Genomic DNA, 13,552 nt, shown 5'->3' on the forward strand with positions numbered 1-13,552 from the left:
GAAATATACTGTGGCCCACTTTTTGAAAATAAACGTATCCAAAAGTAAAATTTTAATTTTGAAAAGTTCTAAAAGTAGGAAATCATATAATTTTAATTGGCAAATCGGTCCTGAAAGACTGGAGGTAGTAGATTCATACCTCTATTTAGGGAAACTTTTAACAAGCAGCCTGAAAAATAATCCTCACATTTCACACTGCTCTAGTAAAGCTACTTCGCACGCCAACAACTTGCGTATTTTTTACAGCGCTATGGGTAGGAGACATTTCGTACATTTATTGACGGTTTTTAAGGCAAAAATCCCCCCAACCCTGCTTTATGCGATAGAATTAATCCCTGTTAAGGACTGGAGTTTTTTGGACAAGGTTGAAGGCCAGATACTACGAAAAATATGTAATTTTAACACCTTAGTTCCAACGGCAGCAATCAGATTGGAATTTGGCTTGATAAGCTCCTATACTCAAGATTTATCCAGGGTTCTACGTTGGGGTTATCAGCTAAAACATAGTGACCCTGATTCACTAAGAGGTGTCTTATGCCATGAAATCTTTGACGTTAAGGCAGGTAACTGCTCCTTTTACCGTGATTTCTCTTAGCATTAAAAGTCTTTAGTTTACAGGAAGAATCAGTGCTTACTCTTCCATCATTAGGATTTAAGTCTCTCCTAAAAACTCTGAGTGGCAGAATTAGTTTCGATAGAGACATTCAATCCTGTAACTCTAAAGAAAGATTAAAACTAATAATTAGGACAAACTCTCCGAGAATTGCTCAAAAATATTTATTTTGGAACTTAGAACACAGTATTCGTCGCTTACTTATTTTAGGTCGCATGAATCTTCTGCCCTTAAATGACCTTACAACAAACTGGTCTCAAAATCCAAATAATGGGAACATTTGTAATTTGTGTATGCTGAGCAATCAGACTCTGGACCATGTTTTGTTTGTATGTCCAGCATTGGCATTGAGCCGTTAACGTTGGCTCCGTCCGATGTTTTTACAAAACTCTGTTAAAAACTTAGCATCAGCTCGAGATGATCTCTTTTGTCCTAAAAATGATGCCGTGTGCGTAAAATTATTTAATTATTTTAAGGAATTCATGTATATATTTTAACCTTGTAATGATGTTTTTATAAGATTGTGTATAAGATGTAGCACCAACCCGAGATTATCAATTTTGGACAAAAAACAAAGCAGTGGGACTAAAACTTTTTTATTTCTCTTGCCTTTTTAGTACACTTTTCAAATGGGTGGGTATCCCCTTAGCCAGCCTTTTAGCTAGCTCTCCATCTGTAGTAGTCTTTAGTTTTATTAATTTGTATTTTGCACATTGATAGGCAGCTATTAACTGCTATTTTTCTCATAATTAGGGTTAGGTTGCTTTATGTTTCCCACTATGTTCTGTTGTTCATTCTAAAAACTTATATGCAGTGGGATTCAGGAGGTTTTTCTCTTGTGAGCTGGTTGCTACTGAATTGCTTTTGGCACAGGTCTGATTATGCCCATGTTTTACTCTGTCTCTAATTTTAAATTGATTCTTTAGTTGAAATGGAACTTTTGGTTTTTATTAAATGAACTGTCAGTTTATATAACGTCCAATATATCATCTTAGGAGTTATAATGTGGAAAATCTCAAGTACTGTATGATCAGGTTTTCTGATAATATTGTTTGTTTTTTCTTATTGAAATTTAGCTAATCGAAGGCAGGCTCTTGATCATTTTTATGATGGTTTGTGATTATGCATGTTATGTGTTTCTGTTTTATTTGTAATTCTATGAATGCATTTTATGTGGACCTCCTAGGAGTTCCAAATCTTTAATAAATATATTGAATTGAATTGACTAAGATCAACATATTGATGAATGAAAATGTTCTAAATCTGAATACGGAAAAAAGTGAGGTGCTGGTGTTTGGTGCACAAGAATCCATTTGGTCTTGCAGTTGGTGGCCAGAGGGTTGTGGCCCTTTACCCACTCCTATTAAAGCAACCAAAAATCTTGGGGTGATCTTTGATACCTCTTTGAATTTCGAGTTACATGTCAATCTCACAATGAGTACCTGCTTCTACATAATTTGGACTCTTAGAAAAATCTTTCCATGTGTTCCACTTGAACTGCGCCACTTGGTAGCCATTGCTTTAGTCACCTCCAGACGCGATTATTGCAATGCCCTTTAGTGCAAAACGCAGTTGCACGCCTTATTCTTAACACTCCCAAACGAGGGTCTGTCGGAGACGGTATTAGAGTGCTGCATTGGCTCCCTGTTGGGAAGCTCATAGACTTCAAGGCTATTTGCCTAGTGTTCTTACCCTCCATCGCAAAGTGTCTAAACATCTCTCTGCCCTCCTCAACTGGTACATTCCGGGCAAGTCACTCAGATCTTCTTCAGCAAGTAAAGTCACCACTCCCAGGTTTAGGAAAGTCAGATGGGCGGCCAGTCCATTTCCGGCTGCTACCAGGTTAAAGATTTATCAGCCCACCCACATTGCTAAACGTGACTCCTTTGCCTTATTTAAACAAATCTTTGAAAACCTAGCTTTTCTCATCATAGGCTTTCAGGCATTTCTGTGGTTATGAGCTCTGTTTTCTGGCATAGCGCTTAGATTTAATGCCCTTGGGTTTAATATGCTCTATAAATTCATTTTTAATTTCATTTAATTTCAACTGTTACCTGAAACAGCAGGATCCTGGATCATAGAATGGTCTTCTCTTTTGCTATTTGTTACTACTACTTCCAACCACACCCCTATTGATGAAATCCTTTTCTCTATTTAAAATGTTACGGTTTGATTAAAGAAAACATAGCCACCCTTGACATGTGTGCACTGTGATACCAAACACATCGTAGTAATATTTCTGTATTTCTGCATTGCTCACAAAATATGTCACAAGATTCCCAGAAATAAATATTCACAATCACCACTCAAATCTATTCAGAATGGGTTACTTCTTAGCTGTTGACCTTGATTTAAATGGATTTTAGGGCTTATGATGTACAAAACACAGGATTTTGACCTCAGAACAACTTTTTAGAAGATATTTAAGCCCTTTTAGGACTCTTAAAAGTGCTAATGTTATATATTACAAGTTGCAAATAGGGGACGGTATGAAAAGACCGCCCCCTCTCCTTATTGTAATTTGTAAGTGAATTTATCACTGGTTTGCAAATGCAATTGTGGTAGTAAACCATTGATCAGTTACCAACTTCTGCACTGCAGTGGTAACTGATTTCCAAAGGGGAAGCTGTCCCTTTGGGACTGGTTTACCTGTGGAGATCATGTCGGCGGTCTACATGACATCAGAAAGTAGCATCTTTTCTTATTTTTTCTTGGAAATTCAAAGGCATGGATGGAGGTCTGCTGTCCCTTGCAAGCCTCTGTCCCTGCATTTGTTGGCAATCACTATGTGGCCAGATAATATTCATTATGCAGGTCATTGTGCGAGCCGCTGCACAACACACAGTTCATGATGGGACCTACAATTACATAGGGCCCATTGTAAACTGCATTCCCATTCACAAATTGATTGGTTTTGAAATTGCACATCCTTGGTTTGCAAATTTAAATATTTCATCAGACCCTAAGGGCCAAATTACGAGTCTGGAGGTCCAAGGACTGCCAGACCCCATGTGACGTGGCGGTGGCGGTCCAGCCACCCTCACACTGGCGGCCCAACCACCCCATTATGACTTGGCGGGTTGGATCGCAATTGGACTGCCAGCTCTGAATCCGCTGTTCCCTGGCGGTGTTGCGGCGGTCATGGAATATTTAATGTGCAGGTGGTGGTGCCGCGGCACCGCCATGCATATTACAAGCTTCAGGAACCCCAGCCGTTTCATGGAGGTCTTTCCTCCATGAAAAGGCTGGTGGTGCTGAAACAAAGGCTCCCTCAGCATGGGGATGTATGAAGGGGGCAGAACATGTCTCTCCCTGTGTGCATACACCCAGGTGTCTGAGTCCATGCCATGCAGGAATTCCGTGTGATACCCACATTGTGGTGCCTCTTTCAAAGCCACCGCAGCCTTTGAAAGATGCACCGCTTCTGGACTGCCATACAACCCGACCACCGGACACACAAAGTTGGTCGTAATCTGGTGGGCAGCAGCGACCTTCGGCGGAGCGGTGGTGCGGCAGTTGGTACCGCCGAACCACCGTTCCGCCAGAAGTCATAATTAGGCCCCATGTCTCTTAAACCATTTACTGCGCGACAGTTTGAACTTCATAATTGACTCTTGATGAAACCTGTACCCAGAAATCCTGCATAGTCACCTAAATAAATCAAAAGTCAAAGGAACTTGGACGCCTGCACTCTTAAAATCTTTCACCTTCTTCACCCTCCACCCTATCGATCTAGAAGTTTCTTCACTGCCTTTTTAATGCTCTAACTTACTCTATTGTGCTCACAGCACCTTCATAATGATCCTCATCCAAGCCACTCATGGTTGAAGGTAGTGGAGCTGCCGGGTACTGAGAACCTCACAGAGGATACAGTATGGCTGAGGTCAAGAGAGCGGCCCATGCTGAACAAGTCCCTACTGGCTTTCTACCGTGTCGTGAATGAGCTGGCTGGTTCGCCCTACTCCGACCGAGTTATCAGCTACAGGTATGTGTCACTAGAATGGTAGTTGTTCTTCCAAGGAACCACTGGTAAGAAGATTGTTAATAAGACACATGTTGAAGAAAATCTGCGCATATGCCAATCTGAGGCTTATATGGTTTATTAACAAAATATATATTAATTATTAGTGAATCACAGATTCAGTCGACCAGGTTGTCCTCCAGCAACTAACATGCAAACGAGACCCCCTAGCACAGTAAAAGCACACATTTACACCATTTTATATGCAGGCTTCCAATGGGACTCACATGACATTGTAAAATAAAGAGTGTAAAAAGCTGCCTGGGTCTGAGATCATGAGAAAGAAAAATTTGACCGTCAAACGTTACATATTTGTAAACTTTTTCAGGTGAGTAAGCAAGTCAACAATTTCTTACCCACGATGTGACAGAGAAGCTTGAAATGTCATTGATGGGCACTTCCTTTAGGCATGATTAGAATGAGCACGAAAACATGGTTGCCGTAGTCAATTATGCTAAAACAGAAATGTAACTATACCTTGCGTGGAGGTATTTTCATAATTTTACCCTTCTAAGGAGATTGTCTCGCCGCGCAGTCCTCTTTCCTCAACTGTCTATCAGCTCAGGTAGTGCTGAATTAGCCAACAGGAACATTTTCATAGTTCCAAACTAAATATGGGGTAATTAACCCCATTGATTGGAGATGATGCAAAGGGTTTGAAATCCCTTGTAATACACAAGTTAAAGTTAGTTATAGATAGTGTCTTATCCCATTGTTCTCGGACGAACATTGCAGCCTGTTAACCCCTTCACTGCGGCGGCTATTCTGCCGCAGTGCTAAGGGGGCGGGGCGGAAGAGCGGCGGGCGCATGCTGGTGACGGAACCGCTCCGTCACCAGCGTCGGTTGCGCTGTGCTTATGACGGAGCGGTTCCGTCATGGCCCCGCACGCTCAATAGAACGCCCAGCGCAGGCGCGGAATTCGCGACGCGCATGAGCGGCGGGCGGGCCATGACGGAACCGCTCCGTCATCAGCACAGCGCCACCGCAGCTGATGACGGAGCGGTTCCGTCATCAGCATACAAGGGGTTAAAAAAACATGTAGAGGGACCATGATTCACAGGAATCATTTTAGTTTCTGTTAACAAGTGATCTGCCTTCATCAGGTCATGTTCATTTTCTAGGATACTTTGGGGGGGATGGTAACCTAGGTAGTATAAAGGGCCATTCCATCAACATTTCCAGTAAGGACATTTACACATGTGTCATCACTCATGTAACTCCCATATACCAGAAAGCTTGATTAATTGAAAATGGAAGGACATCATAAGTATGATGTCAGGCAAATCCTGAATTAACAAATATTTTTCCAAATTGTCTATAGGCAGTTGCCAACTCAGATAGGAGACGGGCCACCCATTGAGCCAGCTCTCAAATTTGATCCTGTAGAAATCCAAAAGTTACTATTCTTGAGTTGTTATTGCCTGATTTAAGCAGCAGTGCCTAGGCATCAAATCTAAAGTGAAACCCACAAAGTATTTTGACATAAAACTGTCCAAGTGGTTTGATTGCTTACTTTGCAGGCAGTGGCATTCCTGAAGAGGTTGTAACAATGCATTTTGTCTCTGGGCAGATACCTCAATCAGAAATAGTCTACCAGGAGCTTTTGGTATTTTATTTGTAGGCCTTTCATATTTGAGGACCATTTACCTTAGTTTCCACTTGAGCATTATCGCAGCCCATTTGACATCCATCTACTTCTCTCTAGTCTATGTGCAGGTGGATGGCCTCAATTTTGAAATGGTAATAAGGGACATGCCTGGTCAGCTGAGTAGATTCATGACAAGCGTTAAGATTTTCATTATGAAAATATTGTTTATGAAATCTAGGGTTGTAAATGTAATCTAAATTTGTAAATAATATGAAATCCTGAGGTGGTAACATGAACATGAACATATATGTTTTGTTATGTTATGTTAGGAACACTTATATAGCTCATGACTCACCCGGAGGCATCTCAGCGCTTACTTAGTGTCAGAGAGGTAGCAGAAACAGGGAGAAGACTTGATGATTAGAAGAGAAATGCTTTTAATTGTTTCCTAAAAATATTGTAGGAAGGACATTCTTGCAAGGCAAGGGGCAAAGAGTTCCAGTAACGTGGGGCGAGAAAAGAAAACGCCATACCTCCGATACGACTGAGACGTATCCTGGGGACTTTTAAAAGGGCCAAGGAGTTGGATCTAAGAGACCTATCCGAAGTATGTTAGATAAGTTTTTTGCACAAGTAATCGGGGCCTTTCCCTCTGAGGGAGTTGTAGGTAAGACACCATATCTTAAAATTTGATCGCTTTCTTATTGGGAGCCAATGGAGCTCTCTCAGCAGGGGGCCTGATGGTGAGCCAGCAGGGCGGTTCAGGATCATTCTTGCTGCCGTATTTTGGATAACCTGTAATTTGGCAAGCTGCGTTGTTCCAACTTCGGCCAGAAGAGCATTTCCATAGTCAAGGTGACTGGTCACCATGGCCTGGACCAGGATTCTACGATGTTTAATCGGCAAGTAGGGGAGAATCTTACGCAGAAGGCGAAGACTGTGATAGCATGAGCTGGTTACAGCGCAATCTCATCTTTCATCATTAAAGAGTGGGCCAGAATTATTCCCAGGCTCATCACTGATTGTTTTGGGATAGGGGCCAGTCCGAGCTGGGATGGCCACCAGTCATCTGTCCAAAACATCGATGCTTTCCCCATCCACATTACCTCCGTCTTACTTGGATTCAACTGGAGGCAGTTCTCAGACATCCAGTTTGAGATAGTGACCATGCCCGTGGAGAAATGTCCTTTCTCCGATTCTATATTAGAACCAATTGTGAACATAAGCTGAATGTCGTCCGCGTATGAGATTATTTCGAACCCAAAATGTTCCACAATTTTTGCCAGGGGGGCCATATAGACATTAAATAATGTTGGGCTCAGACAGGAGCCCTGGGGTACACCCCTGACCAGACGGATTTTCTTTGAGAAAAACTGGTCCTAACATTGCCGTTTGATGTCTATCAGTCAGGAAATTCTGTATCCATTTTAGGGCCATGCCCTGGATGCCACAAGAATGGAATCTCTCCACGAGCTTTAGATGTGAAATAGTATCGAAAGCCGCAGAGAGATGCAGGAGTATCAGGACAACAGATCCTTCGGCATCCACTACCTGCCTCATGGAGTCAGTCACTGCTAGAATGGCGGTCTCAGTGCTGAAACCGGGAGGAAATCCAGATTGCGAGGGATCCAGGTAATTATTAGTCTCAAGGTATTGGCTTAATTGCCTATTAATGGCTGTTTCCAATTTCTTGCCCAGTAAGGGGAGTAGCGAAACGGGGCGATAGTTACTGAGTATCAGGGGGTCCGTTGTTGGCTTTTTCAGTATTGGGCGGACATAAGCTTCTTTCCATGGGATAGGAATTAGGCCTGTTTGGATTGAGCAGTTGAACAGTTTTTGGATCTCAGGAGCACATACAGGGGCTAGTCGAGCTATTATTCTGGCAGGGCAAAGATCCTTAGGCGAGCCAGATTTAGCAGAGAGTAGTAGGTTGGTGACCTCTTCAAGTGTGATCAGTTCGAACTGCTCGAGGGGACTTACCATCGGCACGTCCGGATCTATTGGATTACTGGGAGAGTAGGGGTTCAGGGGACTCAGGTTAGCAAAGTTAGTGTATATCTGTTCAATTTTATCATGGAAGAATTCCCCTAATGAGTTACATCATTCTTGTGATTCCAGCGGGGCTTGTCTGCAGGCTTTGGGGGATACGAAGTCCTTCACTATGGTAAACAGGGCTTTAGATGAATTACTGGCCTGGTCAATTTGGTTCATAATGAAGTTGTTCCTAGCTGATTTAATGTTCAGATGGTATTTGGACAGAGCTGATTTATAGGTCTGTCTGTCTAAAATATTTTTGCGAGTTCTCCATCGTCTCTCCAAGGTCTTGGACTTGGATTTTTCAATTTTAAGCTCCAGAGTGTACCAGGGGGTTGATTGCTGCTGTTGCGCCGGACAACATTTTTTGGGTGGGACTATAGAGTTGAAAGCGGTCTCTAGGGCTGAGTTGAAGCCTGCCAGCATTCTAGATGGCTCAGAGACAGCTTGAGCATTCTTTGCTGAGAATGGACAAAATACCTCTTTGAAGGCTTCGAGGGATAGGTTATTCCAGCGTCTACGTAGCTCTGTAATTTGACTCGATTTTCCTATTGAGCGCTCACTGACCTGAGTTTGGATGGAGAACAAGAACATAGAATGGTCGGTCCATGTTAAAGGGAGGGGGGGTTGCATGTCAAATGGTCAATATTAGTAAAGATCATGTCCAAGATGTGCCCTGCCCGATGGGTGGGACCTAGGAGGCTTTGGGAAAGACCCATCAGATTAAGGCTAGTTATAAGCTTAGAAGCCTGAGGTGGTAAAGGTAATCTCAATATATAAATATTAATAATGGAAGCTGGGTAGGAAAGGTAATCTGAATTTGAAGATATTCAATGAAACTTAGGGTGGTTAATGTAATCTGAATATTTAACTATTATGAATGAAACCTGGGTAGGAAAGGTAATCTGAGCTTGAAACTAGGTAATGAAATGTAGAGTGGTAAAGGTAATCTGAATATTTAAATATTATTAATGAAAAAGGGAATCTGAACTTGAAGATAGTTCATTACATTTAAGATGGTAAAGGCAATCTGAATATTTCAAAACTATTAATGATACTATTAATGGGAAGGACAACCTGAACTTGAAAGTATTGATAAGGAAACCTTGGGTGATAAGGTAATGGGAACTAGTAAATATTATTTATGAAACCTGAATTTGTAAATATTATTATTGGAACCTGGGGTGGAAAAGGTACTCTGAACGTGTAAATATTATTACTGAAATTTGGGCTGGTTAACTAAATCTGAACTTGTAAAAATTATTAATGAAACCTGGGTTGGGCAAGGCAATTTATAGAATGTCCATTTTTTAAAATAACTCCTGAACCTCTCTGTTTGCTGGAGCTTCTCCTTGTAATCCTGGAAGTGTGAAGTGAGAGGGAAAACAGTCAGCCAGATCTTCATAGTCTCGCCATGCACAGATCTCTCTCAGTTCAGGTTTTTCAGAATAAGCAGGGGTTTAAGTGGGCAGGGTCCTGCCGGTGCTCAGCACCCGCAGTTCTAAAAAGCAGGTGCTGAGTCGGGTCACTATTGGGCTCCCCATTTTGCTCTCACCCTCAAGATGAAAAAGATACATTTTAACTTTGCAGCATTGCCCCTTTGAGACTCCTTATATTACTTTCACTCTTTCTTCATATCCGAACTGACACATTTTCAATTTGCTCTACTAAACAAAGCAATAGTTCTTGCTTATTTATCTTATGCAACTAACAACCATTGACAAAGCTAATAGTTCTGTCTGGTTACTTGTATTTTACATCTGGTTGCGATTACAGAAGCAGAAAAATACTAGTCGGAGAGCACAATATGCTAAGCACAGATTTTCAGTTTACTGTTTCCAAGCCACAACCATAATTACACTGGCCACTCCCCTTTGAGAGACAGCCCCCAGTTTTTTCATCCCACTTAAAGCCCTGAGAATAAGGTTTCAGCAGGCTGGCATTCTTAAACACTTCACGCACACATTTTGATACTGATGAAGCAACCGGCCAGTTCAGGGCGGTCTTGCCGGGACAAGGAAGGAAAACGGCGGCGGCCATTTTGGGTAGGGCTAGAGAGTATAAAAATAGACGGCAATGACTCCGCGCAGCGGACGCGCTCAGCGGGCACTCCGCAATCACGCCGGAGTCAAGCCAGAGTCCAGCCCGTCTGCGCCCGTCCGCGCACAGGCCGGGCGCAGGGCCAGGGACCCTGTGAAAAATGCCATACCCGGGCGCTATGATAGACAAGATCTGTTGGCCTTACAAACAAAGCCCTGCTGTGACTCAAATAAACTCGATCCCTCATACTGGGCAGGCCCAGTGAGCTGCCAGGCCTGTCGCCACACTTTTCTGTGGTCCCAAGTTTCGGCCTTCTCAACACCCCAGGATAGCTTTAAAGCAGCCCTAATAAATGCCAGATCTGTACCGAAGCATGCCCAGCATATCCAGGACTTATTGATAGATGACAATTTAGATTGTCTCTTCATTACGGAGACATGGCTTAAACCCTGGTGCACCCCAGATGTGGTTCACACCCTGCCCCCTGGATATGGTATACAAAGAGTAGATAGAGAGAATGAACAACGTGGTGGAGGAGTGGCCATTATATATAGGGACTCCCTCAGCTGCTCGACGATACCACTGCAAGAGCTAACAGATGCAGAAGGGATGGGTTTCATAATTAAAATTAATGACAACTTCTCCTTCACGGGGGCTTTGATCTATCGCCCACCAGGACCCTGTGCGGGCTTCCTGGGTAACATAGGAGAGGTGCTCAGCCCATTGATACTTAGGTATTCCAATTTCACTCTGATGGGTGATATAAACATCCACCTAGAGTCCACAACCGATGCACCTGCTGCCTCCTATCGGGAAACCATGGAGGTCTTGGGCCTCACCATCCGAGACACCCTAGCCACCCATGAGGCAGGGCATACAATAGACTGCATTGCCACTAACCTAGACTCTTTGACAACTAACCCCCTTAGACCCCAAATTTGGACTGACCACATGCTGATTCCTTTTATGCTTCCTCTTATGTCCTACCGAGAAAATGATCATAAAAAGGAACACAGCAAGGTCACAAGGGATGAATGGAAAACGATACTGTCCCACCCAGAACTTATAACTATAGCCAGGAACTGTAGACCCCAGCTGGTAGTACCTGCAAATCCCATCAGTTTCAGAACATGGATGAATGATCTGAAAGGTACAGTTGGGCAGGGAAAAAACAGAACGAGGCGGGGTAGAAAGAAAACATCTGCACCCTGGTTCGATCGAGATCTCAAAGATAAACAAGGGGAGCTTAGAAGAGTTGAACGAAGCTGGCGGAAAAACTACTCTAGCCTCGAACGTAGCAAATACAAAAGGATAAAAAATGCCTATCATGCGCTAATTAAACAAGCTAAAAAAAGGTACTTCTCGTTGGCAATAGAAACAGCCAGCAGCAAACAAAAGGAAATATTTAAAATTGTAAACGGCTTTAATAAGCCTAAATGTTTAGCGCAGGATATCCCGCCCTCGCAGGCACTCTGTGACAAGATCGCAGATTTCTTTGAGGGAAAAGTACAGGGGCTGACGAAGGACTTTGATGTCCCTATATTAGAGCCAAGAACAGAGGATGATATAGTGAGGCAAGGGGCCACGCAGTTGACAACTTTCCTTCCAGTTAGTCTGGAGGATACCAAAAGAGGAATTCTGGCAACAAAATCCGGATCCCCCTTTGACCCATGCCCAGTTAGACTCTTACACCTCATTGTGGACATTGCCAACCCAATAATAAATGCCATTGTTAACACCTCACTGTCCACAGCCAAAGTCCCCCCAGAGTGGAAACTGGCAGCGGTGAAACCACTGCAAAAAAAACAACTCCCTGACCCCACCACACTGTCGAACCTACGACCCATTTCACTACTCCCGGCCCTGTGCAAAGTCACAGAGTCAATTGTAAATAAACAACTTACTCGTTTCTTGGAAGATAGTGATGTATGGCACCCCAACCAGGCAGGTTTCAGGGCCAAACATTCCACCGAATCGGCCCTCCTGTTCACTACAGAAACTATCCGCTCAGCCCTAGACCAAGGCAAGAAGGCCGTCCTGATTTTATTAGACCTATCGGCGGCCTTCGACACGGTCTCACATGCCATCCTATTAGACCGGCTAATAACATCTGGTGTCACAGGGACAGTGCTTGAGTGGATAAGAAACTTTTTAAGTGACAGGAGGCAAGTGGTGACCCTGGGGGAATTCTGTTCCAGTGAAAAAGCGCTGTCGACGGGAGTTCCGCAGGGCTCGAGCCTGAGCCCGACCCTGTTTAATGTTTATACTGCACCCCTGATAAAACTGATATCGTCATTTGGCATAGACGCTATAGCCTATGCCGATGACACACAACTTATCCTGGTAATGGACAAGGATAACCAAGCCTGGGAGGATAAGCTCAAAGGTTGCCTAACGGCCACCTTTGAATGGATGCGCCTAAATCATCTGAAATGCAACACAGGTAAAACTGAGATCATGCCTATAGGCCCAAAAAATGAGTTCATCCCACGATTATGGTGGCCAGAAAAAGCTGAAATACCACCTCATACAACCAACTCGGCCCGTAATCTGGGGGTGCATTTTGACTCTGACCTATCTTTTAGACAACAAGCGGCTAGAGTGGCAGGCATGTGCTTTGGGGTAATAAAGGGACTGAGAAAGTTCTTTGATCTTTTGCCCCTTGAAGCAAGGAAAACAGTTACGGTTGCACTTGTAACATCACGCATCGATTACTGCAACAGCCTCTATGCTGGTACAAATAAAGCTGTCACACACAAACTTCAGATGGTGCAACATGCAGCAGCGAGGTTGGTTCTAAAATGGCCGAAAAGATCATCTGCAACCAAAGCCCTCAAGGCATTACATTGGCTGCCCATTACAAAAAGGGTTTTGTTCAAAGTACTGTTAATTACTTTTAGAGCTGTTCACAACCTAGGCCCGTCCTATCTGAGGAAAAAATTCAGCAGATACTGTCAAACCAGAGCACTGCGTTCTTCAACTGCCAACCTGCTTACCGTCCCGAGTTTCAGACTTAAAACTCGAGGGGGCAAATCCCTGGCGGTACTGGGAGCAAAAGCATGGAATACTCTTCCCCCCCAGTTGAGATTACTGGATAAAGAAATAGACTTCCGTGAACATCTAAAAACCTGGATCTTTAATCTCCAAGATATAACTGCCAGAAGCCTAGTGTAATTCGGGTCTCGGTCAAGTAAGCATAGGGACTACCTAACACCTGGTGGTCCTTTCTGGGCGCCTAGATGCTCCTTGGAGCGA

At 43.4% G+C, this 13,552-nt stretch overlaps 1 protein-coding gene across 1 annotated transcript in view; it reads left to right on the forward strand.

Moving 5' to 3' along the window:
- Window positions 1–13,552, forward strand: part of CCDC78 (coiled-coil domain containing 78) — a 379,499-nt gene that overhangs the window by 95,867 nt on the left and 270,080 nt on the right. Inside the window, exon 5 of the mRNA XM_086941249.1 lies at window positions 4,402–4,598. Within this exon, the coding sequence (XP_086797375.1) occupies window positions 4,402–4,598 (197 nt within the window). The remainder of the gene's footprint in view (window positions 1–4,401; window positions 4,599–13,552) is intronic.

Source organism: Lissotriton vulgaris, chromosome 10, assembly GCF_964263255.1.
Source record: "Lissotriton vulgaris chromosome 10, aLisVul1.2, whole genome shotgun sequence".
In the NCBI taxonomy this organism is placed as follows: domain Eukaryota; kingdom Metazoa; phylum Chordata; class Amphibia; order Caudata; family Salamandridae; genus Lissotriton; species Lissotriton vulgaris.